The sequence below is a fragment of the Chlamydotis macqueenii genome, chromosome 19, assembly GCF_036417535.1.
Source record: "Chlamydotis macqueenii isolate bChlMac1 chromosome 19, bChlMac1.mat, whole genome shotgun sequence".
NCBI lineage: Eukaryota > Metazoa > Chordata > Aves > Otidiformes > Otididae > Chlamydotis > Chlamydotis macqueenii.
In genome coordinates this window covers 5,718,580-5,735,081 of record NC_141574.1, presented here as the reverse complement: position 1 = coordinate 5,735,081, position 16,502 = coordinate 5,718,580, and the positions used below count along the sequence as shown (strand labels likewise).

Here is a 16,502-nt window from a genome sequence, read left to right as displayed (position 1 = left end):
GTACCAAAGTCAGACTGCAGGCAAACTCCATTCTTGTGAAATTATTCCCGTAACAAAATATCACCATTTTCTTCACAAGCCCTGGAAATTGGGGTTCATCTTCAAACACAGTATAAACAAGTTAAGCAGTGGGAACAGGTAAACTATGCATGATTCCTGAGCACAACAGGAGAATAATTACAGCAACAACATACCAAATATAAAAAGAGTGGCGAGGCACGAAGAAACACCCAGACACAATGTATAGAATTAAGGAAAAGAGGTCTATAGGGTCTACAAAGCCAGATCAGCCACGGACCAGTTGTATTTTTTTTTTTTAACTGCCCATTTAAATTAAATTGCCGAGGAACGCGCCAGTCTCTGTCAGCTCCAGGTGTAGGCAAGACCGAGGCCAAGCTATGCCTATTTGGGATAGTAAGCTTAGCTTTTGAGGAACACAAGTCATTGGAAAAATATCTTTGGGAAAAGTTAAAAACAACTTTTCTGGATGCCAGTCAGCAGAAAGCCTTTTCAGGAGCCCTGCTCCTCAGCAGCTGAATCAGTACTTGGAAAGCAATTTTTTTTAGAAAGAAAAAAGATGAACAGTGTGACAAACTCATTTCAGCATTCAGATTCAAAGTAACGATCTGCAATTAAAAGAAAAAATTGCTCAAAGACCGTTATGGTTAAGATTTTAATACAAGTCACAAAATACAATGGGAAAACGGGACTATGGCATACCACACAAGGAATAAAAATGTAAATTATTCACTTAACTTCCCAGTTTGAAAACGTTTAAAATGCTGAATACTGAAAGCAGTGTGGTGACACACTCCATTACACATGCAGAAAACTGCGAAACCTTTACTCATCTTCAGGAGCATCCTACCCCATAAACAGCCTTAAAGGAGCCAGCAGGCCCTGCTTACAGTCTACAACGCGACAGAGTGACCTGTTACTCAGCTGCTGGGTGTAGTATTTCAGTGAACTGCATGTTCTTAAAGTAATTATTTAAAAGTTCTGATCATCTGTTAAATAAATCATGCGAGTTAGGTTGCGGCTGTGTTCTTGCTGGTGTATTTAGTAATTCCATAAATCCCAGAATCCGGGAAATTACCAAGCTTTAGAGAAATACAGAACGGACATTACTTCATCTCTCATCTTCATAAATCAGTAGTTCCCCTCACCATCACCTCGCTGAAGATAAGCGAGCCAGCAATTATCTAGGACACAAAATGTTTCAGCGATGGAGGCTTTGGGGTGGGGGCAGTCAGGGCAACCACCTCTACCTCCTCCTCTCCCCATCCCCACCTGCCAACCGGTAATGAGTCAAGGTCCAAAATGAAGAAGAATAAAGATGAAGGGGAAAAAAACAAGGTGGAAAAGAAAAATATTGTACTGGGGAGGAAACAGGTACAAAGCATAAAATATCCCACGTCCAGGCACTTCGGCAAGCGCAGGTGAGAATACAAGCAAGGCTCCTGTATGTGGTACAGCAGTCTGTGCTTCTGGGAAACACAGATACTTCAGTCCTCGACAGAAATCCTTACTTCGCCTCTTGATCTGGTAACAGTTCCCAGAAGCGAACGTAGATATAAAAGCTTACCTATCAGAGGACAACTTGAAACAAATACAAATAAGACTTAAATGAAGGCAAATATCCAAGCTACAGAGAATACAATGGTTCCTCAATTTTACATTTGGAGAAAAAAACAATACTATGTGGACATTCTCCAGCGTATTTTTTAATGTTATTAACAGAAATAGCACCCCAGGCTGTGCTCAGGCAGAAGTCCGAATCGGTTTGCAATGTGAAGCGAAAGGGGGATCAAAAACATCATCTTATTAAACGGTATTTATTTGGCGCTAAGCGCGTTATTTATTCTGTTGAGAAATTCACAAAACGACAGCGAGGTAACCCTCAGGAAGGTCACTAGTTAATGTCAGTATCAAAGCTGATCCTTAACAGAATTTAAGCACCTGCCTTTTCTTTTATCTCAGCACAAAATGAGATTTTTTTTTTCTTTTCTTACACTTCAAAAGCTGTGTAACATTGCAAAATACACGCCAAGCATGAAGGAATAGAGAGCATGCCAGCATCTTTCAGCAATCATTTTTCCCTTGTCATCCATTATGTCAGATTTATCTATTTTTGCTTAATTCGTGTTCCAGCAATACGCATCCTTCCTCTTTCTAGACAAGCAGGCTGGTTGGGCTTGAACTCAATATGGCTTCTTAAAATAGTTGAGAAATATTGAAAATATCTGAAGCGATGCTTGTAAATTACAGCCTATTCATCAGCCCCTCTTCTAGCCCCAGCCCGACCTGCGACTCCCCCAGAAAAGGGTCAGTCTCTGATTTCTTCACCTCAGAAATTCTACCCAACTGCACAGTGTAAATATAATTTTTAAAATATATAACTTTTCTTTTACAGAAGCATTTTTCCCCAGAAGCTGAGATGCTGTATTTATTGCAAATCTTACCCTCTGCTTATTCTGACTCTTACTTGGTTTTGATCCAAACCTTCCTCTGCTAAACGCTACCTGTCAGTTAATTCACTGCTGCTTGCTTTCTGTTGTTGCTGATTTTTTTTTTTTCCCCCAGAGCTCTTGGACCCTCTGTACCAGCTTTGCAGGACACCAGAACCACCTGTACGCTCCCCCTGCATCCTTCACTCCCCAGGCTGCTGGCTGGGAGAGCCACCTCTAATATCTGTAACATGCTTCAACAGCATCTTCCCCCACTGCTTTATGTATTTACTTAAATGTACAGACTCTAACAAGTTCAAGTTCTTTAGGTGGAAAAAGATCCGATCAGAAATACACGCGCTGAAAGGAAAAAGCAACTACCACCACTATATTCCCTTACTGCCTACGTAGCACCGATCACAGAATTTTCTCAGTCAGCTGCTGAATCAGACGAAGTTTCTACAGCGCGCACATACAAAATCACGAAGCCTGACACATCCAGGAGGATTTATTCAATCTCAAAGTCACCACTGTTGCTCCAGCACAAATGACATCACTCGGGAACCCAACCTCATCTACCGAGAGCGTGCTCTCCTGCAGCTACCAGTTCAACAAAGAACTGGGCTCCTGCAATCGAGGGGTAAAAGTACTGTTGTAAAAAGTTTTCCAAATAAACTTCGCTTTTCTTGAGATGTTGCGATTAAAAAAAAAAGAAAGAATTAAGGCTATGGTAAGAAGCGAGCGCAGTGAATTACTACTGAACTAACTAACCTGCATCTGCAATTTGCCCTAAAACTCGTACCTAGCACTCAGAGGTGATACCGAGAGGAGGACAGAACTCGTCCGTGAGCCCCCGCAGGTGCTGCTCTGGGAACATCATACGCTGCATAACCAAAAGCATTTAAGTACTTTGCTTGCGCAAGTGGACTGAAAACAGATAAGTCAAGCTCTGCAGTTTTCTTCGTGCTTGAAAAAACGGTCGGCAGGAAACAAAAACGATGAGAGACGTATTAACGACACCTCTTGCAAAAAAAAAAAAAAAATACACTTTTCTTGGGAAAGAATTACACAAAGGATTCGCACACATCGCAACCGCAAAGCCCCCCCCTTTTCCCCCCGAAGGCATTTTCTCTGTCGCGACGGCTGACGTCCTGTCGCGATTCCCGCGGCGGGTTCCACAGCCGGGGAGAGCCCCGGGGCCCGGGGTCGCGGAGGGGCCTAGGCAAGGCGGCCCCTCACAAGGACGAGCCCGGGAGCTCCGGCCCGAGGGGAGGAGGCTCCCGGGGGGGGGGGGGGGGGGGGGAGGCGGCTGGGCCCGGGACCGCCTCCCGCGAGCGGCCCCGCAGCGTTTTCGCGACAGCGGAAGGGTCGCGACCGCGGGGTTACCTCACGCCGCCTCGGAGGGTGGGGGGAGGGGACGCCCGGGAAGGACAATGAGGAGGGGGAGGGGGGGTCGCGGGCCGCGCCGGTCCCACCGCCCTGCAAGGCGGCAGGCCTCCCGCCAGCCCTCCCCCCCCCGGTACTTACTCTCGGTGCCCCTGCCCGGGCCTCATGGCGCCGCCGCCGCTGTGCCCGTACCGGCCCCGCCGCCGCCGCTCGCCGCCGCCGCCGCCCGCCCGCTCTCGCCGTGGTGGCTGCGCCAGCCGCTCCCGCGCACGCGCGCCGCCCGCCAACGGCCCCGCCGCCCCGCCCCCGCGCATGCGCGGCTCCCCCCCCCCCGCCCGTGGTGATGCTCCGCGCCGCTCCCTGGCGGTGGCCGGTAGCGCGCACAGCGCCCGAGCACCGCGGGGCGGGGGCGGGAAGGGGGTGGGGGGGGGCCGCGGGGGAGGGAGGGGGTCCCGCCCTCACCCTGCGGCCCCAGCCCCGCTCCCGTGACGCCTGGACCAGCGAGGCCTCGACGAACGCCCCTCGCCCTCCCGAAGCCAATTAAACACCTCTTCGCTGCAGGAAGGCGGCAGTTTCCAGCCATGCGATTGGCTTGCCACACGCTAATTAACCTAATTATCAAACCTTGTTAATGAGCAGGTCGGGAAGCTGAGAGACTTCACCCCTTCCCGCACCTGGAGTGTTTAAATTGTCCCCCAGGTGCTCGGCTCCATCCCTTCTCCTGCTGGCAGGATGCCCGGGAGAAGGCTCCGCAGCAGCACCGTGCGATCCCGACCCGGGATCGGCCTCCCCCTTGTACCCCCGCCCGACGAATCGCCTCCGACCCCCCAAATCACACTTACCCGGCTTTTCTCCCTGCCAGGAGGCACAGCTTGGGAAGGGGATCTAAGCTCAGCTGGGAAGAAAGGAGGAAAGGCATAAAAGTGTCCCGGTTTTAGTCGGAATAAAACGGATGGAAGGTGGCTGTCGGGGGAAAGAAAGGAGATGAGAACAATCGCCTGTGCTGGGACCTCATTTTATTGCAAGGAAAATACAGGAGCTGGAGAGAGGCATTCCAAGGGCCACGGTGTCCCCTGCTCGGGGGAAACAATGCCAGCCAGCACGCACCTCTGGAGCCTTCTGAGCCCGGCTTTTCCCGCATTCCGGACGGCTGTATCCTTCACAAGCTCAGACGCAGGCTTTTCTCTTGACGTTGCACCAGAGCAGGAAGGTGGGCAGGGGGTTTGCTCAACAGGTTTGGGCTCCAGGCAGGAGCAGAGTCCGCAGCAGACTCCGCCAGGTCTCCCCATTTAACTGTCGGGGCCCCGCGGCCCCCTCGCTCGGGGACGTTCATTTCTAACGGCACACGGGCATTTACCCGGTTTTCCGGCAGGAAGCTACACAGCGCTCCAAACACCCGAGCACGGTGGTGCGCAGAGATGAAACTCAAGCCCCTAAACACCAGGTCCACACAGGGAGTGGCAGGGGTGCCCGGGCCCACACACGTGCGGTGCCAGGCTCCACGTCCCGGGCTCCGCAGAGCGGCACGCAGTGCCCCAAACCGCCTCTCCAGCCTCCAAGCCTTGCTCGCGCCCTGACCCGTGCCAGCTCCTCTCTATCCCCACCACCCCATCGCACCTGAGCTGCGGAACTCGCTGCTTTTCACCACGCTGCGACGGCCTCTGCATTTGTATCTGCCACCCTGGTGCAGAGAGTAATGAGTTTACAGTAACACGGGCGCAATAAACTATTCGGGCATCTCCAGACCAAACACGGACAGGCAGGACCCCACTGGGCACCAAAAACAAGGTGTGGAGAGGCAGAAAGACACCGGTTCCCTGCTCCCTTTCTGATTCATATGCTCCAGCAAACGCTCGCAAGCCCAGTGAGCCGCTCTCTGACCTCCCTGCTCCCCGCACCAGCGGTCAGGGAAGCAGCTTGTAGACACACAGAGACCAGATCACAGTTCCATTTCTGTTTCTCCAGTAAACCACTCAGAAGGGTCTGCGATCAGACTCACCCCTCTGGAGCGAGCACCACACGCCAAGAGCAGCGAGCTGCTTAGGAAGCTGGAGGAAAGGATGACAGCAGAAAAGAGAAGGAACAAGCTCCTGAACTCCCAGGCACAAACTCCTGACAGCACCGACGCAGGAGACAGAAGCGGATGACAGCTCTGCAAACGCAGTGCTAGAATCCCGTGTGCAGCTGGTTCTCTGATGTCCATTCCCCAGCTTCCACAGGATAAGGTGCCATAGAAAGTCCGAAGATTTTATTTCAGTTTGGGCCATTCTCCCAAAGAATAATATATTCTACTTCAGCCCGCTACATTGATTCCATCATCCTCTGTTTCCGAATTGAACAAAGGCGCCAAGATACCCGCAGGGGAAAACGGGACCGGTTTCTCCGCACGACCAGAGAGCTCGAGGGCTGTTAAAACACGTGCAAAGAGCTCAACTCTTCACCTCCACCTTGAGCTTCAAGCGGACATCACACAGGAAAGCGTTCATCAGGTCCTGGCCAGCCTCCTGAGCAATCCTGCTGATAACTTTACCTCCTCTTCCAATCAACATCATCTGTATCAAAACCCAGAGAGAAGATCATCATACCCATCCTTACATCGCTTAACTGCGGGGAGGAATCACCCAAGAAAAACACAATGCAGCCACAGAAGCAACTCAAGGGGATACAGCAGTGAGAGAAATCCCAAGATCAAACCACGGGCAACCTCAGAAAGGCGTAACCGTGACTGCGTCGGGCACCTGGCTCTTCCCAACAGAGACGTCACAGCTGAGGGAGAGGAGGTCACAGCAAGGATGCACAGGGCTGGACCTGGGGAACCCCCTTTCAGCTCCCCAGCGCCCCATCTCTCTTCTGTTACTCACCATATGAGACTTCCTTGGGACCAAGAGGTTCTGCACAATGAGGAGCTCCCCACTTGGTCCTTCCTCCCACATCTCCGTCACCTGCAACAGCAAGAGCACGCTGAGCAATTCCGCAAAGCATCGCGGGAACAGCGAACGCCGCTCCCTCAGAGACGACAGCTCGGCTCCCCGACACGAAGCACACGATGCCGCTCCCCCTTCCAACACACAAAGGGCGTCACAGCACCTGACACGCAAGTCCCACGTCACCCCACGAAGAGCCTGGCAGATTTCACAGATTCAAACAAAAGGATTCTCATCACGCTGTCCGACATTTCCAATAAAACAGCTCCAAGGCAAGTCTGCGTGCGCACGCTTCCCACCTGAATCACGCCGTAGGGCACTTCCAGCGGCAGGTACTCCAGTATCTTCTCCCTGATGATATTATCACAGACCTCTTGAGGTGACTGGCTGGTCAGGACCCCGCTGTGAAACTCCCAAGGGCCTGGCTTGGCTTGCATCAGGAGGTATCGCTGCGGGCACAGATCACACCCATCAGCTGCCACCTACCACCAGCCCCTGCGCTCAGGAGTTGAGTATCTTTGGCGGGGAAAGGAGAAAGGGAAGCTTCTGAAACTCGAACCCTGCTGAAGGGTCACAGCTGTCTGTGTGAGTTATAAAAGCCCACAGCGTCCCTCACAGCTGCAAGACAATGTGCTGGGTGGCTTTGTCATTAGGAACAGGCTGCTGTTTGGAAAGCCCGAAAGAAGAGTTTTGTACAGGAAAGACTGGACATACAGTACGGACGTACTCCACATCAACAGAAGACACTTCCCCCTCGCACCCCAGGCCAAGAACAGCAGCTCTGCTACCTCCTCGCAGGAGATGAGGCTCAGCGTGAAGTACCAGGGTCCCACAAGGGCAGGAGCACCCCCCTCAACGCGTAACAGAAGTTCAGAGCGCAGCTACCTTGAGCGTATCCACCTCCTCCCCGTGCAGAGCTGCCAGCATGAAGATCTCCTGGAAGTACGGCCAGCCTTTCATATCTTTCAGATCTCTGGGTCCACAGTCCTTCGGCTCTCGTGCTTCTGTGAGAAGGCTGGACTCAGAACCCCTCATTTCACTGCTCTCGTCCAAGCTAGAGCCTTCCTGGGCTTCATCTGCTTCCCGCAGACAGCGAGACTCAGGAGCCCTGTTCTCAGGCGGAGAAGCCCAAGTGACCTGAAGACGAGACTTTGCTGAGGAACTGGAATCATTTCTAAAAGCAGATGTCACTTCCAGTTTCTTTCCGTTTACAATTCCCTCTGTTAGCTCATTTACTAGTTCCAGCAGGATGAATTTTTTCTTTAGCAGATCCACCTAACGTGAGAGAGACAGAGAGAGAGAGGTGTCAGGAATTTGTCCTAAATGAGGTTGGCAGCTGGGCCCTGGATCCGAAGGAGCCAGAAGAAACCACCCAGGGGAGGCAGCTGCTGCAGGACAAGGCTTCTGCAACAGAGCCGGACAGTTTTCTGACCAGAAGCCAACCCAGAGTGTGACAGCAGTTCCAGCACAGTGTGCCCAAACGCTGTGAACCTGACAGCAACACATTCTCCGTCAGCTCTGCTGAGATTCTCACTGGCCAACCCCACCGCGGTGCCAGCTCCTCTTCCCAGGCTGATTTAAACCCCAGCCCGCAGCACACAGCTTCAGAGATGCGTGAGTATGCAACATACACTTAAATATTCTGGACTGGAGAGGGAAAACGGTGTCCTTTAACAAACCCCGGCTCAGCGACCTGAAAACACATCGCCGCTGATGCCGGGTGCTGTCTGCAGACACCGGCGTAACACGCTGCAGAAGGCGGAAAGAACAAGCTCCTCATTTACCTTGTTCAGAACCAGGACGCTGGGGATCTGGGGAAACTGCGAAAGACACTTCAGCACCTCCTTGCTCAGGCAGTTTCGTGTCCAGTGATCCGACACGTCCACCAAAACCAGAACTGCCAGAAAAGAGCGAGGGAAACACGATGAACCTGCGTTTTCCAAAATGTTCGTTTCCAGCTTCTCTATAGTGTATGATCACCTCCCTCCTGCTGCTACTTTTCTCTTTTCTGCAGGACAGCACGCAGATGGAACCAAAAAGGAGCATTTTTATTGATAAAGCAATAAAATGCAGTTTATATCAGTGATTCTAATGACATCACACATGCTAAAACTCAACGTCCAAGTCCAGCTATTAACCCAAGCTGCCCTCTCTCAGCACCAGGCAGTTCTCATCTCCTCCTCAGCTCAGTATTTAAAAATCTTTTCACTGCCCTTTCCTCCTCCCTCCTAGTTCATGCTCCCAGGGCTGCCTTTGCTGCCCAGTGAACATCCAGACACCACAGCTGTAGGGCTGTGAACTTCTGTGGCAGACAAAGGGTTTGGCTCGATCCAACAGAAGGTGAGTACCCACCCAAATCCGCGTGTTTCATGCTGTCCAACGGGTCTGTCAGCATGGCTTCTTCTAATTTATGTCTGAAAGACAAATGTAAAGCAGTAAGCCAGACATACTTGATCACAATCGCCTTCCTGCCTCTCAAAAGGCGGGAAAACCAGTGTTTTGCATCACTCCAGCGGACACCCCAGCCTTAGGGGCTGTGACACCCCTCGTTACACGCACATATGCGGAATCACCCTCAGGCTCTGTGTGCTACTGAGACTGCAACAAGAAAAAAAAGTTCAGAGACCAAAATAAGGCTAAAAATATACATTCCTCTCACTCCTATTTTACAAACTCTGCACAGTGGCATTCACTCTCTGGTTTTATTGGACCTTGATGAACAGCACTTCCATCACTCTCCCCACTACAGCAGCGATACCTTTTGGCTTTAAGGGGACTAGTGAGGCCAGGTGTGTCCAGAATGATCTAGAAAGAGGAAAAGACAGATCTTGTAAGGCAACCTGCAGTTAGTGGCTAAATAACATAAGCTAAAACTTGTATTTGTGCAATCAGAAGTGGCCCCATGGCATACAAGCGAGAAAACCCCGCACTTTCTGACTAACACTGCCTGCTGCCCCAGGCAGGAGCGGGACCGGACGCTCACCAGCTGTGTGTCCTTGTATGTGACGACACCTCGGGCTTTGCAGCGGGTTGTGTGCACTTTTTGAGAGACAGGGAAAACCTGTAAGAAATAAAACACGTTACACAGACAGAATATGTCGAAAAACATGATTTAGCAGCCGGAACTTGTTGCTCCATCCCAGCTTTACCTTTCTGCCCAAGAGCTGATTCGAGAGTGTGGACTTCCCAGCATTGGGCGCTCCGATGATGGCAATTCTTAAAACCTTGGGGTTTTGGGGCTGGTCAGGCTGATACTGTAACAGCCGGTCTTGTTCCTCTGCCAGGAGAAAGAAGGAGGTTAAACACTGCTGAACCCCACGGTGGGTCCGGACGGTCTGTCCCAGCGCTGGGACCCGGGCAGCAGCTGGTACCACTCACCTTTGCTGGTGGCGACGGGCGGCGGGTGCTGGCCCAGGGCTCCGGTTGGCTTTTCGGCGGGGACGCCCAGGATGCTGCCCAGCGCGGAGCTGCTCCCGCTCCAGCGGGCGGGGGGCGCGGCGGCCCGCGGGGCACAGCTCTCCAGGAGACGGGCTGGAAGGAGAGCAGCAAACACCGGCATGTACCGAAAACACCCCTAAAAATCTGTTGTCCCCTTCCTCCCCGCCCCGCAGCGCCCGGGCAGCTCTCCCCCCCTCACCCAGGGCCTCTGTGCCGGCCTCGCCCCAGCCTGACGCCCCCGCTACGCAGCAGCCCCGCCACCCGCCTCGCCTCGGAAACGCGCCCCGCGGCGGAACCCGGCCTCACTGCCCGCCGCCTCACGGCCCCGTCCGCCCCCGCCCCACCTGGGCCCCGCAGGAGCGGTCCGGCCGCGGTGCCCCTCACAGCGCAGCGCAAGGCCCGGGCCGCCGCCACTGCGACGGGCGCCGCCATCTTGGCCTGCCGCCGGGCAGGCTGGGAGCGCGCGCGGCGCCCGCCCTCATTGGCGCAAAGCGGGGGAGCACAGAGAGGAGGCGGGCAGGAGCCAGAGCGCCGCTCTCCGCCGCAGGGGGCTGTGGGGAGGAAGCGGGTGGTGGGCGGAGTGGGCGGGGCAAGGGCGGAGAGTGGGCGGGGCAAGGGCGGAGAGTGGGCGGGGCAAGGGCGGAGAGTGGGCGGGGCAAGGGCGGAGAGTGGGCGGGAACATGGCGGCGGGAGCGCCCCCTGCCGGCCCCGCCGCGCGGCGCAGGGCCGCGACGTGAGACCGGTGCTACCAGTGACCCCGACACGCAGCCCAGCGCTCCCAGTGCTCCCAGTTCTCCCAGTGTTCCCAGTGACTTCAACGCACAGCACAGTGCTCCCAGTTCTCCCAGTGTTCCCAGTGACTTCAACACACAGCACAGTGCTCCCAGTTCTCCCATTGTTCCCAGTGACTCCAACACAGAGCACAGTGCTCCCAGCGCTCCCAGTGACCCTGACACACAGCACTGTGCTCCCAGTGACTCCGACACACAGCACAGTGCTCTCAGTGACCCTGAAACACAGCCCAGCGCTCCCAGTGCCCCCAGTTCTCCCAGTGTTCCCAGTGACTCCAACACACAGCACAGTGCTCCCAGTGCTCCCAGTGACCCTGACACACAGCACTGTGCTCCCAGTGACTCCAGCACACAGCACAGTGCTCCCAGTGACTCTGACACACAGCACTGTGCTCCCAGTGACTCCAACACACAGCACAGTGCTCCCAGTGACTCTGACACACAGCCCAGTGTGCTCCACTGCCTCCCACAACACCCCCCAGTCCACCCCAGTGCACCCCAGTGTGCCCAGTTCCCCCCCACAACCCGCCCCATGAGTCCGACCACTCCTCTGTGCTCCCCAGTGAGCCCCAGTGCTCCCAGCTCCCCTCTTCCACGCAACCCTGTTGCACCCCAGTGCTCGCCCTGCACCACACCCCAACGCTCCCCCAGTCCCCCCTCCACAACACACCCCAGTGCCTCCCAGTTCTCCCCAGTGCCCTCTGCAGTACACCCCAACATGCTCCAGTGCCCCCTGCCCTGCAAGGTTCCCTGTCCCGCCCTGCACCCAGTGCACCCATAGTCTCCCAGTATGCCCAGTGACCCAGCCCCGCCACTGGGACGCGATGGAGAAGGAGAGACAGAGCCGTGGTGCCGTAACCGCCTTTATTGCCCCGTGCGCGGCCCTGGGCTCCATCGCCGCGTGTCCGTGCCGTGTTGCGCCGTGCCGTGCCGAGCCGTGCCGTGCTCCGCCGTGTGCCCGACCGTCGGCAGAACCGTTACCATTACTAAACTCAGTAATGGTAACGGTTTCCCCGCCGGCCGCGGGTCCCTGGCTGCGCCCAGCCCCGCTCGCACCTCAGGCTGCCCCAGTCCCCCCGTTTCCCCACCCCGTACGCCCCCCTCGAGCGCGTCCCCCCAGATTCCTGGCCCACGTCCCCCGTCGCGCCTCGTGGGGGTCCGGCGTGGCAGCCCGGCTCGGGGCCCGGGGCGGGTGCGGCCCGGGGGAGTACATCATCTATACTGTAGTGTCTCATAGCCGACTTACAGTATACGATGATATCCTGCCCGGGGCGGCGGGCGGCGTGCCGCGGGGCCGACGGCGAGCAGCGCCTGCGCGGCGGGGAGAGCGTGGTTAGCCGACGCAGGACTGGGGTCACTGCCTGCCCACCCCGGCGTCGCTCCCGCCCCGTCCCTGACCCCCTCGTCCCACTGCCCCCCAGCGCGATGGAGGCTCCCAACGGCCTCCCCACCCCGGCGTCCCCCTCTGCTCCCTCGTTATGCCCCCAAATCCCACCATCCCAGAGCAGGATGGAGGCTCTTGATGGCGTCCCCACCCCAGTATCCCCCTACTCCCATCTTTATCCCCCCAAATCCCACCACTCCAGAGCAGGACGGAGGTTCCCAGTAGCCCCCCAACCCCGTAATCCCCCATGTCCCATCCCTGTCCCCCTGGTCCCACTGCCCCAGAGTGAGATGAAGGCTCCCAACGGCCTCCCCACCCCAGCACCCCTCTACCCCCCATTTGTCCCCCCAGATCCCGTCACCCTGGAGTAGGATGGAGGCTCCCAGTAGCCCCCCAGACCCCATCATCCCCCCTGTCCCAGAACAGGGACACAAGCTCCCAACCCCAGCACCCCCTTACCCTCCACTTCACCCCCCCCAAATCCCACCACCCCAGAGCGGGACAGAGGCTCCCAGTAGCCTCCTGACCCCAACATCCCCCTTTACGCTCTCCTTGTCCCCCCAAAATCCCACCACCCCGGAGCAGGACAGTGGCTCCGCAGTAGGTGGGCACCTACCTATGGTGACGGGGGGGTGGCACTGGGATTTTGCGGGGCGCTGGGTCTGCGCCCGCCTTATAAAACCTGCTCTGCCTCATCTGCATATCTCACATCTGCACTGCACAGCTGGACGGGGGGGGGACGGACGGGGGGGGAACGGGACCTTAACCCCTTCGTGCCCGGGGTGGGGAACAGCCCAAACAGCTCCCCTCAGCCTGGCATAGCCCTCGGTGGGGCTTGGGGACGGGGGGGTTGCGGGGGGCCACCCACCGTGCCTCTGGCACGGTGGGTGGCCCCCCGCAACCCCCCCGTCCTCATGCCTTGACCCCTGTGGTCACCAGGACCCGTGAGTGCAGAGACCCCAAACTGGGAGCCACCCATTAAAAAACGGTTCCCAGTTACTGGACAGGGTTTTCGGATGTGACAAGGTGGCAGCTCCACGGGGATGGGACCTGGGGTGGTGGCGGGGGGCACGGAGGTGCAGGCACTCCTGGATGAGCGTGTAAGGAGCTTGTGACCCCCCCCAGGGTCCCCTCCCCAAGGGACATGTCCCATAGCAGTGTCCCCCCCAAAAAAAAGATGTGCCCCTCCCCAGCCTGCAAGGACACGTATCCCCCAGCTGTGAGTCCCCAAAGACGTGTCTCCTTGGCCACGCGTGTCCCCAAGAGGGCTGTGTCACCTCATCGCGTGTGACCCCGGTCACACTTGTCCCGGGGCCACGTGTGTCCCCAAATGTTTGCAGCCCCTTGCCATGAGTGTCGCACGCCTGTGCATGAGCCTGGTCATACGTGTCCCCCAGCCACACGTGTCCCCAGCCCCACCTGTCCCCACAAGGCCTGCGGCCAGCCATGCCATCGCGCCCGGTTGTTTGTGCCGGGACGCACCGGCGTTCCTGGAAGCCGGCTGCAGGGAGGTGATAACCCCTCACCGGGGCCGTCTGCGCTTGGGGGACCCCGATAAGCAGCAGCGCCCGGCTATCGGGGACCCTGCCCTGGCACACGAGGTGTCCCCAGACCTGCTGTCACCTCTGGGTGACAGGAACAGGGGCAGCATCACCCGCGCTCCCCCCGGCCCGGCCAGACCCTGGGTCAAGCCCCAGCACCAGCCGGCCCCTGGGCAAGAGGACACCGGGACTTGGGGGCCAAGAGGGACTGTCCCCTCCTGGCTTTGGCCCCTGCTGTCACCCAGAGGTGTCCAAGGGCACTGTGGCACAGGCGCCCCAGCACCTATAGCAAGGACACAGGCAAAGTGTCCCCAGGAGTCCCCCAAGCCCGGTCAGCGCCATGGATCATCCCCACCCCCGCCGGCCCCCGCGCCCGCTCAGCACCCACGGCACCCGGGGGTGGTCCTGCCCCACGGCCCTGCACCCTGCTGCACCCCACGGGGCAGAGGGGGCCTAAGTGTCCCCCAGGCCGGCACTGTTGAGCTGGTGCGGGGACCCCAGGGTGCCGCAGGGGACCCCCGGGCGCCGCAGCCCTCCCGCAGCACGTCTGCCTGCGGATAGGGAGCCATGGGGGGGCTGCTGAGCTGTCCCCACCCGGTCTGTCTGCAGGGCCACCCTGCTGTGGGACATGTGGGACAAGGCCTTTCGTCCTGCCAGTGCCCCTGCCCAGTCCTGGGGGGACACAGGCTCCTGAAGGCACAAGGGAACCCCCCCTTGTCCCAGGGAGGGCAGTGCAGCAAAGCCCCCCGCGTGTGAACCCCGCCACCGGCTGCCACTGCTCCTGCTTGCAAGCCAACCCCGAAAGGAACAGGTACCCCCAGAGCCACCCTGCTGTCCCCCAGTGCGGGGAAGAGCGTGCGGGGCTGGGATGGGGACACCAGGCCCACGAGGTGCCACAGGAAATGGGTGCTGCCTGACCCCCCAGGGGCGCAGGGGGCTGCGCTGGCAGAGCCAGCCCTTAATTCGGCCGTGAAGGAACAGGACAAGGCTCTGCCCCACCTCGGGCTGGCCGGGAGCTGCCCTGGGCACGGGGCAAGGACACGGGCACCGTGAGCTCCCAGGAGCTTTGCAGGAGCAGGGACTTCACTTCCACGCATGCCTTGTTCCCAGATCCCAACAGGAACGCTCGCCCGCTCCGGGGCCAGCCAACGCCACGGCGGGTCGAGCACCGGCTCTCGGCCTGGGGTGCCGCGGCGGGGGGAACGGGCGCAGGAGGCGCAAGACGAGAGCCAGGGCGGGCGGTGACAAAAGGCTTTATTATCACACAGCAGTGACGGTCGCGGGGACGCAGGCATGCACACGCACATGCAGATAGGGCGCCTCGCCCGGCACGCCCGCCAGCACGCGCCAGATCTGCGCCGGCGGCCCCGTGGCCCCAGCGCAAGCCGGGGGCCGATAACGCCAATCCTCCCCACCCCGGCGGCAGGGAGGGGGACGGGGGTCCCGCTGGCCCTGCAGCAACCATCCGCCCCACAGCGGGTCACTCCTGGCACAGGGACTGACCAGTACCGGGGGGGCACTGCCGGGAGGGCGGAGGGGGAGCCGGGTCCCCGCACCCACCTCACAGCAATGGAGGGGCTGGCACCGAGCTGTGGGTGAAGGAGCCGGCGAAGGGTCCCCCAGCACCCTGCGGTGCTGGCACAGGTCAGCACCCCACAGCAGCGCCAGGCTGACTTCACATGGGGTGTGCTACAGGCGACAAAACAGGCGGGGAAGGGGCACGGGCCAGCGCAGGGTCCCAGTGGCACTGTGGGGAGTATGGATCGCACAGAGGGAACAACCTCTTTCACATCGTCACTCAGGGCAGCAAAGCCACTGGCCATAAGGGACAGGGGGACCGAGCGAGGAAGGGGCCGGGGCAGCTCCTTGTCACAGCCTCAGGGCCACAGCAGCAGCTGCAGGAGCGCTGGTCCCCGGCCAGCTGTGCAGGCGATGGTGCCAGAGGAGCTTTTCCTTAAAACAGCACCCTGCCCGGTCCCCCGTGTCCCTGTCACCCCCTGGCTTGAGTAGCTGTGGGGGTCCAGAGGTACCACGGCACCTGGGGACAGCAGCCTCGGGGGTTTCTCCTCCCTCGCAGAGGACGGGGGGGCTTTGGCACAGCGTGACTTTTTGGCATTCCTGGCGGAGGGACCTCGCCAAGCCCGGCTCTGACCAGGGCTGAGCTGGGATCCCCCCACTAACGCTCCATCAGCGTCCCAGAGCTCACCCGACTCCAGATCCCGGGAAAAAAAACTTCCCTGAGGGAATGCAGCATAGGAGCGGGCACTGACTGTAGCACCCACGGGCAGTACCGGATTGTCACCCTGCCAGGGGGTGACGGCCACCTCCACCATCTCCCTGCCTGGGCAGGGCTGCTAGCACCGCGGGGGCTCTGCGGGCGAGACACGCAGACGGGGAAAGCCAGCCACAAAAACAGCTTGTGGGCAGAGGCAGGGGTGGGCAGCGCCCAGGAGAGTGGCTGCGGGAGGGCAGGGAGCCCGGGGGAGGTGGGTCCTGGCTGCTCTTTTCCTACAGCTCCACGCTCCGCGTCCCGCCGAGCCGCTGCTCCCAGCTGCGGGCGGCTGCCTAAGGAAAGAGAACAGCAAGGCACC

General features: G+C 58.2%; 2 protein-coding genes and 1 long non-coding RNA gene across 4 annotated transcripts in view; all 3 read right to left on the bottom strand.

The window, feature by feature from the left end:
* FAM222B (family with sequence similarity 222 member B) overlaps positions 1-4,085 on the bottom strand; it is a 36,342-nt gene extending 32,257 nt beyond the window's left edge. The window contains exon 1 of one of the 2 annotated variants that reach the window (XM_086763012.1): positions 3,975-4,085. The gene's annotated coding sequence lies outside the window, so the exon portion shown is untranslated. The remainder of the gene's footprint in view (positions 1-3,974) is intronic. The other variant, XM_086763010.1, reaches the window with a different exon arrangement.
* A 1,981-nt stretch (positions 4,086-6,066) lies between these two features.
* Positions 6,067-10,659, bottom strand: ERAL1 (Era like 12S mitochondrial rRNA chaperone 1). Its single transcript, XM_086763158.1, has 11 exons — positions 10,540-10,659; positions 10,136-10,288; positions 9,907-10,034; positions 9,741-9,818; positions 9,516-9,562; positions 9,110-9,171; positions 8,542-8,654; positions 7,643-8,032; positions 7,057-7,206; positions 6,695-6,775; positions 6,067-6,385 (listed from the first exon to the last, which is right to left on the bottom strand). Exons 1-11 carry the CDS (start codon positions 10,625-10,627, stop codon positions 6,263-6,265), a joined length of 1,413 nt encoding a protein of 470 aa, XP_086619284.1. The 5' UTR covers positions 10,628-10,659; the 3' UTR covers positions 6,067-6,262.
* A 1,177-nt stretch (positions 10,660-11,836) lies between these two features.
* On the bottom strand, positions 11,837-13,019 carry LOC147598331 (uncharacterized). The gene is made up of 2 exons (XR_015260660.1): positions 12,987-13,019; positions 11,837-12,297 (listed from the first exon to the last, which is right to left on the bottom strand). It is a non-coding gene; the product is annotated as an uncharacterized LOC147598331 (long non-coding RNA).
* Positions 13,020-16,502: the final 3,483 nt, after the last annotated feature.